General features: G+C 39.3%; 1 protein-coding gene across 1 annotated transcript in view; it reads left to right on the top strand.

The window, feature by feature from the left end:
- The first annotated feature begins 903 nt into the window (after positions 1 to 903).
- Positions 904 to 22,080, top strand: part of Nlg3 (Neuroligin 3) — a 639,972-nt gene continuing 618,795 nt past the window's right edge. Inside the window, exons 1-2 of the mRNA XM_068230271.1 lie at positions 904 to 925; positions 1,005 to 1,166. Of these exons, the coding sequence (XP_068086372.1) occupies positions 904 to 925; positions 1,005 to 1,166 (184 nt within the window). The remainder of the gene's footprint in view (positions 926 to 1,004; positions 1,167 to 22,080) is intronic.

The raw sequence follows: 22,080 nt of genomic DNA, 5'->3' as shown, positions 1-22,080 counted from the left end.
ATCTCACACCCAATTACTGTGAAAATATAATGTTCAAGGCTACATACTGAAGCTGCAAAAAGTAATGGTCTCGTGCATTAGGTTCATATTATGAAACATATTTCAACACACGTTTCCCCTCTAAAATACTCTCCTTGCTGAAACTGACTAATTACGGCATCTTCATATTGTGACTCTTAGACTGGTAGTTGAATAAATCAAATCCCTAGTATATACTGTATATTTTTAGTTTAGCCGGGCTGAGTGGCTCCGACGGGTGAGGCGCTGGACTTCCGACCCCAACTTAGCAGGTTCGATCCTGACGCAGACCGGTGATATTTAAAAGTGCCCAAATACATCATTCTCGTGTCGATAGACTTACTGGCACGTAATAAAACTTCTGCGGGAATAAATTCCAGCTCATTCGCATCTCCCAGAACTGGGACGTAAAACCAATAACGTTTTTATTATTATACTATGCTTAGAGTTAAATTTCCTCTCATTTCATAAACATAACACTAGATCAATTTCTACACTTGCAATAGTTGTACATCGTTCGTCAACATGTAATCATTCTTTTTAAGCGTCTGAAGCAACGCCATGCAATTTTACTCCCGTTTGTGTTATTACTTGCACCTCTAAAAGCTCTTAAAAGTATAATGAGTTTGTGTGAATGTTTATATGAAAGAATTAATGTAGTTATGATTAGCGATCACTTGATTTTCATCATGGTTTATGAATTCTATGCTCTTTTTTTATGCGGTTAAGTGTAAACGATGGTGTGAATCCTAACTTTGTCCCTAATGAACGAATGACATAACTAGATATGTAAGTAAATAAATAAATTATTAAGATGTTGTAGAAAGGTTTGCCTAAACGTTAGGGTAAAATACTATTCGTGCAATCATTTTGCAGGACTCCAACATGGGCTACATGACACTGATAGGTTTTCAGTATCACCAACGAAGAGTCTCTAATCACCATAGTCAGTATCGTAATTTATAATTTCTTTTTCCTTTTTCCAGCCGGTTCGAGGGAGAGCGGAGGCCTCAGCAGATTCCCAGTTCTGGTCTACGTTCACGGAGAATCTTACGAGTGGAACTCCGGCAATCCTTACGACGGGAGTGTCCTAGCGAGTTACGCGGGCCTCGTGGTCGTCACTATAAACTACAGGCTGGGGATACTGGGTGAGTACCTACTTTCTATATATCTACTGCATGTTTGACTTTGTATCCTCCCTGTGTGAAATAAGGCGATATTGTTGGAGTTCAACAGACAACTTGTAATGTGTTTGTGCAGATCGAAGGGTAACGCACAACACATTGTGGTGCTACCCTGGCAGAGCGACAGATAACTGGTGAGATGTGTGTTCTTGCACTGTGTGAGCAATTACGGTTGCATAATAAACAATCTGTGGATATTGCCTGTAAGAGACAATCACAGTTCTGCGCGAGTCGAACTTGCGAATTCGCACCGAGCACTACCTCTCTATCATTCACCCCACTTCCCCTCCCTTCCGTGAATCACAGCGCGCTCTGGCGCAGCAAATATGGCGCCTTCATCAATTTAATCGCTCGCCCGGGAATAATAATTTTCATTAATTTATTAATGAAAAATTAGCTTACAAGTACAAAAGATAATACGCATTTCTGTTCATGTAGTAGTCTATGATAGATTTTCCTCGATTTAGACACTTAACGCGTTCAGAAATTCTGTCGCACAGTTCGCAGACACAATTTGAGTTTGGATCATCATGTAATTTTGTTTTGCACATTTTATGATGAAAGCTGTGCACAGCTAAAGAGGTCACAAAGTGACGTAAGTCCTGATTCGCGTGTATCCATGCTTTAGCAATTATTGCCTACGTCGAGTACAAAATACAATAATTAATATATCCAAGAATTTAGATGTGTTTTATTGAGTATATCAATAGCAAGCATCGCTGAAGAGGGGAAATTTTTGGTTGTGATTGTTTTCAATGTCCTTTCTTCCAGCACCTTCTGTCAGTTTGTCGTATGTGGTAGAACAAATCTGAATCTCAGATCCTCCATTAAGTAGGGCTCTCGAGTGAACTCATATACCAATAATGAGGGGGTGTATTTAGATACTTTTAAGTATCTGACTTTTATCCGTTCCATTATTCGTAGATCTCCCATGCTTAACTTAACCGAAATTTCTTCAAAACTACACGTGAGTACTGGGACGGTTTTGCCGTCGAGGAAGGAAATAATAATGTAACCTCATATTTTTCGAAAAGAAAGTAAATTCTCCATCAATCCTATTGCGCCATCGTTCGTTATGAAACACGAAGGTAAGTTAAGGTAAGGGTGGGGTGTATTCTGGCCGAAGACAGGTCCGAACCTCCGCAGAGGTGTGCCTGAGCCGGAGTTTACGTACGGTAGGGTGATCAGTTCCTTTCCGCTCCTCCAATCACTTACCTCCCACCAACAGCGCGTGGCAACCCATCCAAATCTCGACCACACTCCATGTTGCTTATCTTCGGAGATCTCACGGGATCCCGTGTTTCAACACGGCTACGGCCGTTGGCTAACACGAAGAACACCCCTGAATATTTTCGCTACAATTTATGTACACCCCTCATACGAATTAAATGATATAAGTAAAGAACTGAAATCAGAGACAAAGCATTTTGCTGATGTTATACGTTAGTTAGCAACTCCTCGACGAAGTTGAGAGATGGATTCCAGACAGTACTAGGATGAATAACCGGAAAAATTTCTTCAGTGTTAATTATTGCTTCCAAGCAAATCGCTTCTCGGATCAGGTCACGTAGCTATCAGTCTGCATTAGCGAGATAGTGGGTTAGAGCCCCAATATGAATATGGTTTTCCGTGGTTTCCCATTTTCACACAGGACAAATGCTGGATGTGTACCTTGATTAAGGCCGCGACCGCATCCTTCCAACTTATAATCCTTCCCTATCCCTCGCCTACCATAAAAGATACCTGCGTCGGTGTGACGCAAAGCAAACCGTGCAAAAGAAAAATGAATGACTGTGTTTATAGGGTGAAATAACCTCATGCGGATCACTGTAAGTACCTAGGTGTTTATATAAGGAAATGTATTCATTGGAGTAATCACATAAACGGGATTGTAAATAAAGGTTACACATCCCTTCATGTGGTTTCGAGAGCATTTATAAGTTGTAGTAAAGATGTGCAGTAAAGGAGAATGCATGTAAGTTACTAGTAAGACCCCAAATAGAGTAGGGTACAAGTGTATGGGACCCACACCTGGATTACTTGATTCGATAACTTGGAAAAATCCACGTTGTAAGAAAATAGGAAAAGTCCTCTCAGTTTTAATTACTGCGTTGATGGGGGTGAAAGTTCACTTTGGGGATCATTGTAAGTTTCTAGGTGTTAATATAAGGAAAGTTCTTCATTGGGGTAATCACATAAATATGATTGTAAATAAAGGGTACAGATCTCTGCACATGGTTATGAGGGTGTTTAGGAGTTCTAGTAAGGATGTAAAGGAGAGTGCATATAAGTCTCTCGTAAGTCCCCCAACTAGAGTATGGTTCCAATGTATGGGACCCTCACCAGGATTACCTGATTCAAGAACTGGAAAAAATCCAAAGAAAAGCAGCTCGATTTGTTCTGGGTGATTTCCGACAAAAGAGTAGCGTTACAAAAATGTTGCAATGTTTGGGTTGGGAAGAATTGAGAGAAAGAAGAAGAGCTGCTCGACTAAGTGGTATGTTCCGAGCTGTCAGCGGAGAGATGGCGTGGAATGACATTAGTAGACGAATAAGTTTAAATGGCGTTTATAAAAGTAGGAAAGATCACAATATGAAGATAAAGTTGGAATTCAAGAGGACAAACTGGGGCAAATATTCATTTATAGGAAGGGGAGTTAGCGATTGGAATAACTTACCAAGGGAAACGTTCAATAAATTTCCAGTTTCTTTGAAATCATTTAGGAAAAGGCTAGGAAAGCAACAGATAGGGAATCTGCCACCTGGGCGACTGCACTAAATCCAGAGCAGTATTGATTGATTGATTTCCAGCTGGGAAAACTTGGCAGTAAGGAGAAGAGTTGTTCGACTAAGTGGTATGCTCCGGGTTGTCAGTAATCTCGTGCCTTCATCCCGAGGTAGTGCAGCTCTTTTCAGGCACACCCCTGTTGGAAGTGAGCTGCATGCATCATTTTAACCACATACCAGCCCTCTTGCCAATCTTAATCTGGCAGTACCGAGAATCGAACCCGGACCCCCGAGGACGGCAGCTAATAGTGCTAACCGTTACGCTACGGAGTGGGACAGTGCAGAGATGGTGTGGAATGACATGTGTAGAAGAATAAGCTTGAGGGGGTAATATCAAGACAAAGTTGCATTTAAATTAAATTGCAGAAAATATACAATCATAAGGAGAGGAATTAGGGATTGTTTTAATTTACCTGCCAACTACTGTAGCCGTGTTGAAACACCGGATCCCGTGAGATCTCCGAAGTTAAGCAACATTGGGCGTGGTCAATATTTGGATGGGTTGCCACGCGCTTTTGGTGGGATGTAAGGGAATGGAGAAGCGGAAAGAAACTGGCCACCCTACCGTACGTAAACTCCGGCTCAGGTACACCTCTGCGGAGGTTCGGACCTACCTTCAGGCAGAATACACCCTTAGCATACCTTAATTTATCTAGGGTAAGGTCGAAAAATGTCTAACTTCTTTGGCATTGTCTAAGAAAGGACTAGGAAAGAAACTGATAGGGAATGTGCCACCTGGGTGACTGCATATAAGTTACATATGCAATGTTAAAGTAAATATGCATATAACAATAAAATATGGATAATTTAATTTCCATTCATTCATATCGGACACAGTTTTGCCGTACGAAATACAATAATGAATATATCCACGAATTTTGACGTACGTTACTGAGTACATCCATAGCGAGCATCGCTGACGAGGGACAATTTTCAGTTGTCATGGTAACGGACTGAATGGTCATGGTTTTGTTCGTTGTGATTGTACTTATAAGCTGCAAAGTACGGGAACCATTTATCCTATTCAACACAGCTTAATGAAAATGACTATAGAAATTAAGAAAAACGTGAAGAAAATATCAGTCGAAGCAATCCTGAAAAGGACAGGCGCTGAAAGCCCAATAGCGGTGCGACATGTACCAGTTCACAGCTGCGTAAATGACTGTCATGGTGCCTGCATACGGCAAAGCGGATTGTAATGGTAGAGCTGCTGCAAGTTTGTATGCGCAACAGACGTACCTCACATCATTCAACTTTTGCGGCCATCCAGAGACGACTAAGAGAAGCCGGACAGTTCCACGTAGGTAGAAGGCCTACGAAGAGTATGGTGTATGACACTCTTGTAACGTCAGTTTATTGCTCGAGTGCACGGAGCGATTGAACTTCTTCAAAGACAACCGCACGTATTGGGTCATATGCGTGAGGCTCAGCACCTCCGATTTAGCCTTGCAATGACAGTTCAAACCCCGTTTGTAATAATCCCGATGTGCTACTCATGCTGGGTTTATTGACGACATTCGGAGCGCACACCCTTCTCACATTTCGATGTGCTACATCGTCCAAGCCGTGCGTTTCTGGATATGGGTTCCTTCTTGAAAGCGGATCACTTTGCCTTCCCGCACAACATAGTAAGCTTTGTCGGTTTTTGTGACACCCTGTATAATTTAGCAAGTTTTCTGCTTCATTTTTTCACAGTGTAGTAATATTGAAACTTTCCCTGTTCATTGAGTTTCTAAAAGTAGAATTTAAAGTGTACATTCAACCATTTTATTTCTATCATACAGTACAACAGTTTTATACAAATGGGAATGTTTCCTTTCGAATGGCGTTTCACATGATATCTTTCCCAAATAACAGACTATCCATATACAGGCATTTTGCAAGATTACTTTCTTACAGAACAAAAGTCATGTTCTCCCACTGGTTTTCTGTAATCAGATGTTCATTAGTTTCTGCCTCCATTTCCAACACGCGTATCGCTGTAATGATTGAGAATAACTGTCAGACTTTCGCCCGGCATTGACCTTCACAGTCTGTGACGTAACCACAAAGTCACTGTAGCTGAGACACACACGCTGATCATCCGAACACCCACGAAAAGGACAGTGTGAGTGTGACTGCCCAAGATGAATTTGATTTATACCCCTGCAAGATATCTGTTTTGACTTTCTGGACAATCTGCATCTATATAAATCAATACGTATTAACTAGAGTAGGTAAAATGTAGCATCCTGCATTTCTGACTTATTTGGAAAAATATCACTCCGTCACCTGAAATGATCTCACGTTCTCTTTGACAATGCTTTTACTAGGTATTATATAAGATCAGAAACTAGTATACTGCTTCCACCTAGTCAATACACATAATTGTATTTACAATCCAAAGTTTCAGAAACATCATATTGGAAAAACAGTGCAAGTTTCGGCTGCATTAGGCCATCTTCAGGTGTCTATAAATAATTAGAACTGAATATTAATGTATTGAATGTTGCAAAACACTAGTAAAATTTACATACATATTATTTACTTTTAAATTAAAGTAGGTGCATGCTGAAACATTATGAGATGAAAGAGTCGCTTGATATAGTATGATCAAGTCAGAATGCGTCTGACATTGAACAGTTCTACTGTGCATAATAAATGACAATGATAATGTAATTAAACTTTTCATCATTTCCTTAAAATTTGTTTCGCGTAAAAATATTGGCAGTTAATTCATTAAATGGCTGGTCCTGTTCATATTAAAACTTCTGGAATTTTAGCGTTTACAAATGAAGATCAAATCAATTTATTGCCGGCCAGGCCATTCAGAGTTGTTGTTCCCGCCATCTTCGCACGACTGATATATGCAGTTTAGTGTGTGTGGTTTGCATGCATATCCTCATTCAGAATTACTGTGTGTTCAGCAAATGCCAATTAATGCTGTTCTTAGTTAACCAATACTCAGGGGGTTGATTGGGTTGCCTGTCTCACGATTATAATAAGTCAGGAATTTGCTGGGGAAAGCATACCTCTGCACAAGCTATGTTCTCGTGTTTAGCCACGTTGCAACCGCAAATAAATACGCCAAGCCAGCCACCGTCCAACTTCATCACCACAAGACGCTGGTCTGAGCGGCTTTCAATGGGGTACACTCGAAATTGATTACCTCACTGGTAATCAAGCGATACCTTTCGGCTAGAGTTAATTAATACCTGCATAGTAAGTGGCTCAGTATTCCACTATATCCCATGTATAATTACCCAAACTGAATCTCTATGAACTAAAGTCATAAATCTAATTAGATTTCGAAGTTTTAAACATTCAAATCTCACCGTACCGATAAGATATTTTTCTTCGAGGACAGGATTCGACTTCATTCGCCATAAGGTGATTAATGCTAAATTTATTACTGGCGTTTAAAATAAACTGGACAATTCTACACCACTTTATGCTGTAGTGCCTAGTACATGCATTTATTTGCATAACAAATGTTCACTTTTAATATTTAATCGAAATTCCTCTCTCTTATTCAGGATAAATAAAGTAAAATGACAATACGAGAGAAAGGAAGAACTATAGAACATTCTGTCAGAGTAACCTTAAATTTACAAAACATTGTCTGAAATGGGAAAAATAAAATAGCATAATTACTATCAAAATGTGTAATTTGATATAAAATGAACCGCGTAAAAATGTATAAGTGTAGGTAAAACATGCTCATATAATATTTTAGGATTACATGGATTTTCTACTTACTTTAATTTTTTTTTACAAAGTCTCTAATAAACAAGACCTATAACATAGCACTCTACCTATGCAGTACCAATGAGCACACGCATTTTCAGTGCTTGTTCAGAAAGCAATAAATGACGACATACTCACTTTTATTATTTGACATTCCTCTCCAGGTCTGCCGCAAAGAGGTCCTCAGGCTCACTGGGCTTAGAAAGCCACCTTACATCCTTCAGTTCAAAATTGAGCTAGCCAGGATTCGGACACAGGGCCTCTGAGTAGAGGCAAGTACGGTACCATTACACCATGGAATGCTACCTGGAGAGTAATTGATTATGTCATGGAGAATAACAGAAGCAGAGAAGGGGTCCGGTAGGGCAGCATTTTTTTACCTTTATGGTGATATGATTGAAGAACAGGAATCACAGGTAAGGGTATTTGCGGATGATGCGTTACTGCGTAGAGTAGTAAATCAGTTGAATGATTGTGAACCACTGTAGGGGGACTTAATATTGTGAGATGGACAGAGTTTTAATCATTGCGTCAATGGGGTAACAATACTTCGCAGGGAAACTGTAAGTATCTGGGTGCTAATGTAAGGAATGACGAGATTGATAAGGAAGGATACAGATCTCTTCACATGGTTATGGGAGTATTTGGGGGTTGTAGTAAGGTGGTAAAGGAGAGGGCATGTAAGTCTCTGGTAAGACCGCAGGTAGAGTATGGCTCCAGTGCATGAGACTCTCACCAGGACAACTTGATACGAGAACTGGAAACATTCAATGGAAAGCAGTACGGTTTGTTCTGGGTTATTTCCGACAAAGGAGCAGAGTTCCGAAAATACTGCAAACTTCGAACTGGGAAGTCTTGGAAGTGAGGAGAGAAGATACTAGACCCTGTGGTTATGTTTCGAATTGTAGGCGGAGAGTTGGCATGGAATGCCATTACTAAACGAATAACCTCGAGTGTAGATTATAAACGTAGGAAAAATCATAATATGAGGATAAAGTTGGAATTCAAGTGGACAAATTTATTGTGGCAAATATTCATTTATAGGATGAAGAGTAAGCGCTCGGAAAAAATTTTCAACGTAAATGTTCCATGAATTTCCAACTCTTCAAATTCTTTAAGTAAACCGAGGTAAATAATCGAAAGGGAATCAGCCACCTGGTCGATAATCCTACATTCAGCTGTCAGGTGATTGATTGATTGATTGATTGATTGATTGATTGATTGATTGATTGATTGATTGATTGATTGATTGATTGATTGATTGATTGATTGATTGATTGATTGATTGATTGATTGATTGATTGATTGATTGATTGATTGATTGATTGATTGATTGATTGATTGATTGATTGATTGATTGATTGATTGATTGATTGATTGATTGATTGATTGATTGATTGATTGATTGATTGATTGATTGATTGATTGATTGATTGATTGATTGATTGATTGATTGATTGATTGATTGATTGATTGATTGATTGATTGATTGATTGATTGATTGATTGATTGATTGATTGATTGATTGATTGATTGATTGATTGATTGATTGATTGATTGATTGATTGATTGATTGATTGATTGATTGATTGATTGATTGATTGATTGATTGATTGATTGATTGATTGATTGATTGATTGATTGATTGACAGAGGGAGACCAAGGTGATTGTGGAACTTCGCAAATTTTCAGGGCCTGGAAAACTGAACGGTAAAAGTCATGGAGATGTGCTGTATGTGCCTATTTATGTATGTTTGTATGTATGCATGCATTTTATGCATTAACGTACGTTGAGCGGTTAAGCAATGTACGTAATAAAATCCACTTTACCTTCCCTACTTCGCTGCGACTTTTATATTCGTTGAAGTCCACAGTTAATTAAAATCCTGCTACTCAATCTAAATTATTCACTAGGATACCAAAACAGTACACAAAGCCTAACATGCATAATTCAATATCTAAAACGATTAATGAAAATGAGATCTAATGCACGATATATTATCAACAGCACAAGATCGTATTCTGTGAAGAAATATCAGAAAATAAGATAAGGTAAATGAAACAAGGTGAAAATTAAATATATATATGTTCACGGGAGAGTACCTTAAGATGACATTCTCAGAAAAAGTTAACAGTTTTAATTCAGTGAACCGCATTAATTTACGTGTCTGAAACTATGGAAAGTTTTCCCTGAAATTTTCTAAAATGGACGAACAAACATCGAACCGTTTAACCCTGACACAAAAATGATCATCTCGTGAAGAATGAATTGATTTTGAATTCTTTACTGTAATTTTCAAAGAGTACATCTTCAGTATGAGTCACTAATGTCACAAAAGAATGAGTAAATTATCCTAATCCAATTTCCAGAAATTTCCTACTGTAAATATCTTACTTTCTTTTCGTTTTGGTTCTTTGTACCAACTAAGATGCGTATTTGAAATGATTAGCATTCTTTTGCTTTTTTTCTTCTTCTCCTCTCATTATCTCTTCATCCTCTCGTTGTGTTCCTTTTTACGTTGTTTAGTCCATCCTGTATTTACTCAGGTGGACTTTACACAAAATTTGCGTTTATGAAATAAGGTTCTGAATTGTATTCTATCTTGAACGTTTTTCTTTATTAATACCAATTTCATTCAGGTCTTCACTGATTTCTTTTAACTTATTACGATGACATTTCATGGATAAGGCTAAGTTTAAAGTTTTCTTTGTGACACTATTATTATTCGCACTATACAAGCGAACGTAACATTGTAATCGCTGTTTCCTTATGATGCCCATTTTCGCATATTTTTCCTAAGATTTTTCTAAGAATTTTCTTTTTTCATTTCTCGATATTCGCTATTCGAGATTCTCTTCATTTTATAATAGTTTCAGATGCATAAATTACTTCTGTATTATAATGTCGTAATTTTTCCTTGTTCTGATAGCTCTGTTATCTGTTCCGAGTAATTTTGTATGATCATTCAAGATTTCCAGCTTTTTCTTTGTTAGCTTATTGATATAACCCTGGCGGTTCAATAATTTCACCTAGATACTTAAATTTATCTACTTTAACGATATTACCATGTTTGGTGATTAACGGTTGACTGCTGAAACCTGACCTGGTCGCATCCATACGCTTTGTCCTTGCATAAGAAATTTGGAGTCCTGTTTAGCTGCTATTTCATGGCGTTTTTCTACAGACTGGATTGCTTTCTGCCTGTTCTTGGATAGGATAGAGATGTCACCAGCAAATGCTAGACAATTAAGGTGAATTTTGTTTTGGAGACATCTACCCACATTTATAACTTTATTTTCATTTTGGCATATCCTAATCACTTTCTCCACAACTAAATTAAACAGTAAGGGTGATGATCCATCTCCTTGTCTGACCCCTGCTTTGTTTTTAAAATGGTTCAGAAATTTCTCCTGAAAATTTTACGTTCGGTATAGTGTCTGGAAATGTTTGTTTGGTCAATTCCCTTGTTGTCTTGTCAAACTGAAATTTCTCTGGCACGTTATACATGGTCTGTCGGTCTACGGAGTCTTACATTCTGAATATTCAAAGATAATTCCTAAAGGAACAATTCTCTGAGTAACTGGAAAATAATATTTTAACAGTGAAAATATCCGACCTTTATATATATCCGTTTATAGACTGTTACTGATGAAGGATAAATCAGAAAAACTCACTTGGATATCGTCGCTGCCGGGACAAAACCTTCTATGTGAAATATTTTAGCTTAGAACTTTGGCCGGTAAGGTTCTGTCATATAAAGTGCAATATTGTGTGAATATCGTCAAGGCATTCTCGCTCTTCATAATGTATGTGCTGCGGGTCAGTATATCTCCAAAAATGTTATCACATAGGAGGTTTTGTCCCGGCAACGACGATATATTATTTCGCAGATTAGTTGAAATGAAAACAAGCCCAAAATTACAGTGAAATACCCAATTTTAGTATTTGCTCAAAATATTGGTAACGGCACTCAAGTGTCGTAACCAAGGCAACAGATGAGAGTCGACATGTGTGGTAATCTACGATGAGTGTTCTCAGAGCAACAAACTGGCAGCCATTTTGTAATCAGCATTCACTAAGTTTCTGGCGTTAATTCCTTAATTGCTTGAATCAGTTGGACATTGTGTTTGCAGCCCTCAAAAGAAGAATGAGCTGGGAATCTTGGGCATGGAAGACCACGGCTGAGCTGGATTCATTTCAGCACTTCATCGACCGAACTACTTGAAACTGCACTCAACAAAACTAACATTACACACAGTGGTTGGGGGACACAGAAGAAGAACACATCCACGCTATCCTTTGGCTGTCGTAAGAAGCGACTGAAAGGGACGACCAACGGATGGTGAATTTTGAACCCTGAGATTACCTGTGATTAGTACCACTATGTGATGAACATCATGGTACTGCGTTTTCTATGAGTGGTGCCATTATCTGAGGAGCACCATAGGTCTGCGTTACTTGTAATTAGCAACGCTACACGAGGAACACCATGGTTCTAATTTACCAGCGATTAGTACCATTATGACGGGCCGTTGACCTGAATTTTCAGCTCCTTTAGATACCAAGCATCAGAGATTTAGAATGTTTTCTTTGATAGTTGCTTTACGTCGCACAGACACAGATAGGTCTTATTGCGATGATGGCATAGGAAAGGACTAGGAGTTGGAAGGAAGCGACCGTGGCCTTAATTAAGGTACAGCCCCAGCATTTGCCTGGTGTGAAAATGGGAAACCACGAAAAAACGTCTTCAGAGCTGCCGACAGTAGAATTCGAACCCACTGTCTCCCAGATGCAAGCTCACAGCCGCCTGCCCCTAACCGCACGGCCAACTCGCCCGGTGATTTAGAATGTTACTTTACAAGCAGTCCCTTGTTCAGTTTATACTATTGAAGTTATGTTATGGGATGTAGGGGTGGGCATGGCAGGTCAAATCCACTGATTGTTTTAAATTCATATTCACACCTCATCATGTCTTGAATTCTGGTCAGTGGAAGAATTTTGGAATTTTAATTGTTATTACATTTCGTCTCATCTCGTACCATTAGGGACCGATGACCTAGATGTTAGGTCTCTTTAAACAACAAGAATTATCTTAGTCACCATCATCATCAAAAAAGTAGAATTGCCATGTGGACACCGAACAACCAGTAACGGATCGACATGTTGTACGGTCGACGCGCTAATGTTTCTCAAATATATTTCAGTACTAAGCTTAAAGCTTCTTTATGTACTGTTTTCTTCTAAAGATCCTAAAGGAGAGAAAAAATTCCGGTGTGAAAATTTATTAATTTTGATTTAAAGGTATTGGAAATATTGACTGAGTATTGAAACATAATTGCAGTTTCTTAATTCACTCCAGTACCTGCACTCTTCCTCTTCTTACCACATTTTCCGTAACAAGTGAAGATAAAAACTCATTTTAATTTAAGCCTGTATAACAGCTAAACTGCATTATAGTTTGTGATTGTACACCAACTGAATCTTTTAACGTTACGTCATTCTACAATTTGAATAGGTTTCATTCTTCCATAATACATTTGTGGTGGCGATTATTATTTTAAGAGAAGTTCTTCTTTTTAGTCGCACCGACACAGCGTCTTATTGAAACGACATTAAATAAGGAACTAGGAGTGAGGAGGAAGAGGTCGTGGCCTTAATAAAGGTACAGCCTAGTGTAAAAGTGGGAACCACGGAAAACCATATTCATAGCTGCCGACGCCGGGGTCTAACTCACTCTCTCCTGAATTCAAGCTCATATCTGCACGCACCAAACCGCACAAATAACTCTATTGGTTAAAGAGAAATTAACCATTACCCATTAACTACTAAGAGGGAAAAATTAGAAGGGGTCCTATACTTCGAAAAATGAAAATATCGGCCAATGCTTTTCTAGGCTGCTGATAGTACTGCATCTAAAAATGGTCATAGTTTTGCTGCTTCGGCTGTATCCACCGAACAGCCTTATCCAACTCAATAGGGAACGAAGTCCAATCAGTTTTCTGAAAATTCCGCCGGGTATGTAGTGTAGATTGGTACTGCGATGAAAATTTCTACTATTACTGGTCGATGCTGGCTGCGAGAGAAGTTCTCAATCACTCTATGTGTGATGTGCAGAGGATGGCCATTTTCAATACATCTGGCAAAATACAAATCCGGATTAGTACATGTACCCCCCCCCCCATGCAGCTGATCGTAAAGTACCCTTATCTTAAGCATCAAAAACTGGATGAAGGTTGTTGACTTCAGCCCATTCTCATAATTTATTTTTGAGTACTTTCATGACTTATGCTGGCTGTTAAAATCCCCCACATATACTGTAGGATGTTCTGTAGTTGGTAGGATAGCGTCGGGCGGTTAATAAATGTTCACAATGGTGAAATTATTTAGCCATATTCTTACACTCTAGATGTCTTCACCTATACTTTGGAACAAACGTGAAGCTGCTTGGATGATATCCCGAGAACACGTAGTAACACTATAGATATCATGGTCAGGCACGCAAGAGCTTTATAACCTACGTATCGTCTTCTGGAACTGTTATTCATTATCAGTATATGTTTCCTGTATGACATCAATGTTTATTGTTAAAGAGCTCTAGAAAGAGTTGTTTCCATTAGGTGTACTTGACATAATTTGATAGCCAGGATATATCTTCAGATAGACTGCTTCCAGAATATCTTTGGTCGCTTAGCACCACCGAGGGGTCAAGTTTAGGGTGCATTAATACCTACAGACGTGACAAACATAGAACGCCTTCTTAAGAGAGTACCGTAAGGTGCCATGATCGTAGGTTCAAAAATAGATGAAGTTTTTTGACCATTTTCAGCCCATTCTGAGAGTTTATTTTTGAGTACTTCCATGACTCATGTTTGCTGTTAAAATCACCCACATAGACTGTAGGATATTGGATAGTTGGTAGGATAGCGTCGGATCAAAATGTGTTGGGCGGGTAATAAACGTTTACAACGGTCACATTATTCAGCCGCATTGTTACACTCTAGATGTCTTCACCTATACTTTGGAAGAAAATGTGAAGCTACGAAAACTACCGGTACAGGAGGACATCCCTGCGCTCTATCTTAAAAGGCTGAAGTCACGCCATCCACCTGTGCGTGATGCTGCTGACATGAACCACGACAACTTTAACGCTGTGAAAGTTTGGAAAGACCGCAGGCGATCTTCAACAAACTTGTCCTTTCTCAACATGTTTTCTGGTGTGCAAATTGCTAGTGGATTTGATCTACCGCACAGGCAGTAGGTCAAACTTGACAGAGTTCGGACAGGCCATGGAAGATGCAGGGACTCACTCTACAAGTGGAACAGCATAACGTCACTGGAATGCGACTGTGGTGCCCCACCAATGGCGGCTCGTGACACAATTTTCCGGGGGTTCACAGCAACATTTCTGTTCACGTTTCAAAAGTACCAGTGTAGAATGCAAATCACTACAAAATAACTTGAATCATTTTACTGAAAGTTCCTTGTACGGTCCCTTCTCCTCTCATAATATGGTACAACGACTGTATCCGAGGATGCATTTCTTTTTTTAGATTAATCTGTGATTGTACAACAGAACTAAAATTACGACTGCCGGGTTGAGTAGCTCAGACGGTTGAAGCACTGGCCTTCTGAACCCAATTTGGCAGTTTCAATATTGGCTCAGTCCGGTGGTATTTCAAGATGGTCAAATACGTCAGCCTCGTTTGGTAGATTGACTGGCATGTAAAAGAACTCCTGCGGGACTAAATTCCGACACCTCGGCTTCTCCGAAAACCGTAAAAGTAGTTAGTGGGACGTAAAAACAATAACATCGTTATTATTATTATTATTATTATTATTATTATTATTATTATTATTATTATTATTATTAAAATTACGACTACCATTAAAATGTTATCATTCCGTACGCCGATGGTGGGCCTCCTAGAGAGCGACATACTCTAGGAGATGTGCTGGGTGATTTGAGGTGAGAAGAACGTGACAGAGGAGAGACCGTGGCTTATAAAAGAAACTGTTGATGTATTTCATCATTCACTTATGAGAGGAGAATTGAAAAGCACGGAAAACCAATCTCAGGACAGCTAACAGGAGGAGGAAGCCAACTCCACCACCTCGCAAATGTAGATCTGGAAAGTCACAGTAAATCCGTGGCAACCGTCAGCCGAAGCTACGCATCGCGGTGAAAGTAAAATTCACAGCAACTTTGCTACAATGCCGTAGCGAATATTTTAAGATGCGAAATATATTCTTGGTATAACACAGGACTAGGTTCACCTAGGCATATCAATAAGCAAGAAAATTATGCGTACTGGTAACACATTTACCGGTACGCAAATTAATTTCTCCCCCTGTGGGTAGTGAACACAGGCGAAGAATGCACACACGGTATCGCCTGTCTGTCGTAAGAGGCGACAAAAAGGGCCAACCAAGGGGTGATCTAATCAGAAACCATGAAACTACTTGTGTTTAGTACTATCACGCGCAGAACAGCATAGGTTGCCCTTACTGGCGAGCAGTACCACTATGTTAGGTACACAAGAGGTTTGTGATTAGTAGCAGCAGAGGGTGGTTCACTGTGGGTTTCCAGTACCTGTGATTAGTACCATTGTGTGAGACACCACGGGTCTGGGCGTTGCCTGTGGGTAGTAGCTCAATATGAGCGACACCGTGGGTGTTCGTTGCCTATAATTACTACCCATTATATGAGGAACACCACGGGAATACTAACGTCCGTGATTGGTTCACCGAGGTGAGGAACACTATGGGTTTGCATTGCCTATGAGCGAGGCCATTATGTGAGAAACACCAGAGATCTGCGTTACCTGTGCGACGTACAATACTTACCATAATATGTGCAACACCGTGATTCTTCGCTATTTTGGATTAGTACCGCAACATGAAAAATATTATAGTTCTACTTTACTAGCGATAAGCAGTCGTTATAAGGGGCCGTTGACCTGGAGTTTGGACCCCTTTTGGGCAAGAAGCATCATCAATTCAGATTTGTGCTTTGGAAGCAGTCCCTTGGTCAGTATTACTATTGATTCAAGATAGTTTCTGGAAGATGGGGCATTTCGGATGGGATCCACTGATTGTTTTAAATTCATATTCATACCTTCATTCTTCATCATCACATTTTGAATTCTGGTCAGCGGATGATTGTGGGCTTTTAAATTGTTACTACATTTCGTCTCATTGCGTACTATTAGGGGCGGATGACCTAGATGTTAGGCCCCTTTAAACAACAAGCATCATCCTCATTATAAAAGTAATTTCACTGGAAACTATTCTCCACCCATAATGTAAAACTAACTTCTTCCCACGATTACGAACACCTGTTCAGAATTGCCTACTTGTGTGAAAATGAGAGGCACCTTAGGCCTCGAGTGTTCAACACTGTCGGTGTGAAAGAACAAGAGTTTTCCAAGGGAGGTCGGACACGATAGATGAAAGTGACGAGCCTAGCATAAGTGAGTGTAAGCAATGCCTACACTCAGCTCAGAGCTACGTGGTCACCAAACCACGCTCTCAAGATAGGAACCACTGGGGTCCCTTCTAGTCAGCTCTTTCGACAGGCAGGCTATACTGTTGGTGTTATTCTACCATCCCCACCCACACGGGTTTTTTAATACATTCATTTCAGTACATTGAAAGCTTTAACTTTCCTTCACTCATTTCCCATTAAGGTTGCCGCAATTCTGTTCCGACTGTTGATACCCTGTTTTGTGGGTGTGTACGTCTGCGGAAAACCTCTGGGTAGCTCTGCGCACTACGGAAAGTTATGAGTGTCTTACTCGGCCCAAACGGATCCTCGTACAAGCCTATTTCCCTTCTGAACTTACGTTCCTGCAAATATGATTGTCTGCTACTACTAGCGCTTACTTGAACCTCTATTTATAATAGTTTCTACAGCTGTGAGCTTGCTTTCGGGAGATCGTGGGTTCGAATCCCACTGTCGACAGCCCTGAACATGTTCTTCCCCGGATAACCATTTTCACACCAGGTAAAATGCTCGGCCTGTACCTTAATTAAGGCTGTGGCCCCTTCCTTCCCACCTCTAGCCCTTTTTTATCCCTTCGTCGCTCGAAGACCTATGTCCGTCGGTGCGACGTAAACCAACTTCTACAATATATAAGAATACAATGATTGTAGTGAATATCTCCAGAGCTTGAATGTACATGGGAGGTGAATTATATTTGGATAATAAATTCAAAATAAATCTGATAAAACATTAAATACGAGGAAAGCGCAATACTTTCTTTCTTTGAACGACTTTTCTTCTAGCATGTGCTCAGCTTCCTTTATCATGAACTGCTACTCACAAATTATTATGTTTATGTCATTTATCTCATCATATTCATTACTTTTGTTTGAAAGGTGGACATAAGTTGAAATATAAGATATACGTACATAAGAACCCTTGGAATCTAGCTGAGTTAATCACGTGATCACATGTCTGATTCACAATTTATTGAAAAGGACCAGTGAACAGATCTCAGATAACACACACAATTCATAAATCATTACGCAGAAAACTGGAATCCCGCAGGGAGATCCCCTCGGTCCCGTATTATTTAACATCGCCACCCACGACGTCGTACAGTCGATAAGAGAAGTATCACCAGAGATCAAGTTTTCTAGGTGCTAATTACCTCAGATTGAATAGGGGCATTTCAGTCACCTTGAAAAATAATACTGAAATGTACTCCAAATGTCGGCAAACTGTACGGAACGTAGAGGAAACAACACCGTTAAAGCAGGAGGATGAACTAAATAACTCTGCATACCGTGGAAGCTTCACATCAAAGATATTTCTACTTGCAAAAATCACGGGAATAGAACCAGGTTTTGGGTGGTTAGGCTGTGTGCGTTTCCCGAGTTTCGCCCAGACTTGCCATTTGGGCCCATTAATTGTATTAGGACGCCGCTACAAGACTCTGCATAGCAGTGGCAGACTAACTGCATGATCCCGCCGTGTTAGCAAGTAGATATTGTTAACCTGCTAAAAGAGAAGTGTTCTCCGTTTTCAAAAATATGTACTCCCCATGGAGATACAATTCCAAAAATGGGCTGAGCGAAACTCTGCAAACGCACACGGCCTAACCACCCAAAAGCTGGTTCCATTTCCGCGATATAAATTTGTGGGATACCTCTATTTGTGTTCAATTTCTTGTTAATATTCCCGTTTGGCAAACCTTACATTTCAGTGATGCCTATATCAAGTCATTCATGGACGAATTGACGTGTTACGTTATTCAAAACTTTATAACAACCCCTTGTAGGTTCAAACTTCAATGCCTCGTATTTAATTGAGAGATGGAATACTGCTTCCATGCTTTTGGAGATGTTGCTCTGTAGATGTTTAAATCTTAACGCACCACTGCTTCTTTCCCTTCCCATTGCATCTCCACCCTTTTACTTCAAATATTACAGATTAACGTAATGAATGGGGAGGAAAATTTCTACTAGGGTTTCTCAAACGACGTGGTGGTGAGGTTTTAGTGGTGAGAAATTTAACGAACTTGTAAGCAAAAGCAAAGAGAAGGAAAGCAAGCACTTGCAAGAAGCGAGTGGAAGCACGTAAATTAGATTTGTATCTTAGTAAAGGAATTATAAATGATGGTGCTGCATCTTATTTGGCTTCGAAACTAGTTAAAGGTAGAGACGAAGACGAAGAGAATGTGGTCTAGGGCAGGAAACTATCGTGCAGTTGTTAGTGCGGTTCTTCCTAAACTTGCTGTAAGGTGAAAGGGAAGAGAATCACGCTTGCCTCTCTACCGTACTTGCTTGTTCCTAGCAACGTATACAATGGAAACAACAAACAGGAGAAGGTGTCATAAAGAATTCAGCGCTCTCCGTGCTGCTCGATTCTGTAAATAAATTGCAACATTATTCAAATAAAATAAGCCGTAAGTTTATTTTTAAAACATGAAATTTGCCTTAGTGTGTTCTAGTATCCATTAACTATTTCACAAAGGATCTTTCATTCATGGAGAAACAGTGTGAAAAATTGATGAAACTCTGATATCAATTAAGACATAGAAACGGTACCACATGCTGGACAAACAACCTAATGAGTGGACAGAGGTGGAATAATAATGGAAACCGATCAAATAGAAGAGACATGACAGACAACATACATTCATAAATACCTCAAATTAGCTGCCTCTGTGGATCAGTGGTAGAGTGTCGGCCTCCGGATCCCAAGATAGCGGGTTCAAACCCGGCAGAGGTAGTCGGATTTTTGAAGGGCGGAAAAAACTCCATTCGACACTCCATGTCGTACGATGTCGGCATGTAAAAGATCTCTGGTGACACGTTAGGTGTTTACCCGACAAAATTCATTACATCTCAGCCATAGACGCGCAAGAGAGTTTCGGTTTACTCGGTCTGCCATCTAGTGGGCCTAGAGTAAAATGGAACGTCGAAATTGACGAGCAGACAGCCAGATGGCGTCAAATTGAAATGTCTGCACACGGTAGCTGAGGCCATACGATTATTATTATTATTATTATTATTATTATTATTATTATTATTATTATTATTATTATTATTACCTCAAATTCTCAGAACAAAAAATTGAAATAGTAAAATAATTCAAATATCTCGGAGAATGCATTAGTTGGAATGCTGCGGAATGCAAAGCAATGGAATGCATGGAAAATAAACTTGAAATGGCCTTCCAACTAGCAAAAGATACATACAACAAGAAATTCGTTTCATGGAGTTCCAAAATTAAACATTATAAAACCGTTATTAAACCAGAAGAATTACACGCAGGAGAAACACTGAACATTAATTTCAAAGTCCTGATGGAGAAACTGGATCTAAACGAAAGGGAAATTTTAAGAAAGATTATAGGAACAGAATTTCAGGAAAATCAAGTATGAAACTCTCTACAAGAAAATTGAAAAACTCTCATATACTGTGCGAGAAAGAAGGATAAATTGTATGGTTGTCTTCTCAGATTTAACTCTAATAATTTACACAAACAAATCTTTGATTTGTTCCGTAACCATAAAACAAAACCGAACAGGTTTACAGAAATTGTAAACGGATTAGTACAATTAAAAATTACAGAAAATTCACTATTCGATCGAAGATCTAAAGTAATAACTAAAGACGAAAACTTAAGGTTTCAAGACAAATCTGCATTAAAAGCCAAACCTATTATCTCGGAAAACAAGAGGAAACGAATATCAGAAAGAATGAAGGAATACTGAGCGCTAAGAAAGGAACAACAAACAGAGAAATAATTGACTCTAAGTACCCCGAAAGAGGGTGGAAGGAAAGAAGTAGAACACAACGGATAACAGCAGATTGACAAAAGTTATGTTACAAGAGCAAAAATGGCAACCAGCCATAAGACATATTTATAATAAATACTCTTAATTAATTTGGTCATGAGCAATTTTCCACGCGTAAATCGAGATTTATATTGTAGGTGCAGTCCGTATAAGATTGTTTTGAAACAATATATTATCTAAGATCCCAGTTGCCATTCCCCTAACCTTAAATATCCAATTTTCATGAAAATTCCTCCATCCGCTTACCCGTGATGCAGTAACAAACGAACACGGCATAGCATTTCTGATATAAAAACTAAATATCAGATGGATATTCAACAAGTTCAGAAAGAAAAAGTGTTTTTATACTGATAAGCCCCAGAATCATTTTGCAGTAGATAAATTTTAAGCATATTCTGAATGTTATGTTCAAATTATAATCAGGTAGCTTCCAACCACCGAAATACAATGTGTAGAGTCCGGACATTAAGGCAGTAATAAGTTAGAATGCGTACTTACTGAAGGGATTAGCAAGTATACTCTAGCCTTCATAACAGTTATGCTATGATTTTTGCATAAATATTAGGCGTGTGGCCCATCAGAACCCCTAGAATATACGTTACTTTCGCTACAGTACTGAAGAACTGGCTAGACGACTCTTCCTAATAACCGAATTAATTTGTATCGTAACCTGTTACTGCATAAAATTCGGAGCCCAATGATTTGTTATCTTGAATGCAAAGGTTGTGAAATAATGAGACATGATTAGCTGAGTTGTTTAGCCGTTCATCGAAAATCTTACGAGCTCTGCAGTTGTCTCTTCCTAATCAGACTCAACAGCTACCCCTCAGTGTTGATCTTCTTCCCCACCCAACTTATCCGAAGCAGCCGATGCCAACACCACATCTCAAAGGCCTCCAGCCTCTTATTATCCCTCTCGACCAGGTCTCAGCACAATATAGCGCATCAGACCAAATATAAGTTTTCATTATTCTTTATGAAACGTGACGGGCATTATTTTCTAACATAGAAGGGACTGTTTATCCCTGAAGGCTTGCTTTGTTATTGCTATTCGTGTT

This window comes from Anabrus simplex, chromosome 14 (assembly GCF_040414725.1).
Source record: "Anabrus simplex isolate iqAnaSimp1 chromosome 14, ASM4041472v1, whole genome shotgun sequence".
In the NCBI taxonomy this organism is placed as follows: Eukaryota; Metazoa; Arthropoda; class Insecta; order Orthoptera; family Tettigoniidae; genus Anabrus; species Anabrus simplex.
This window is presented reverse-complemented; position numbering and strand designations above follow the sequence as displayed.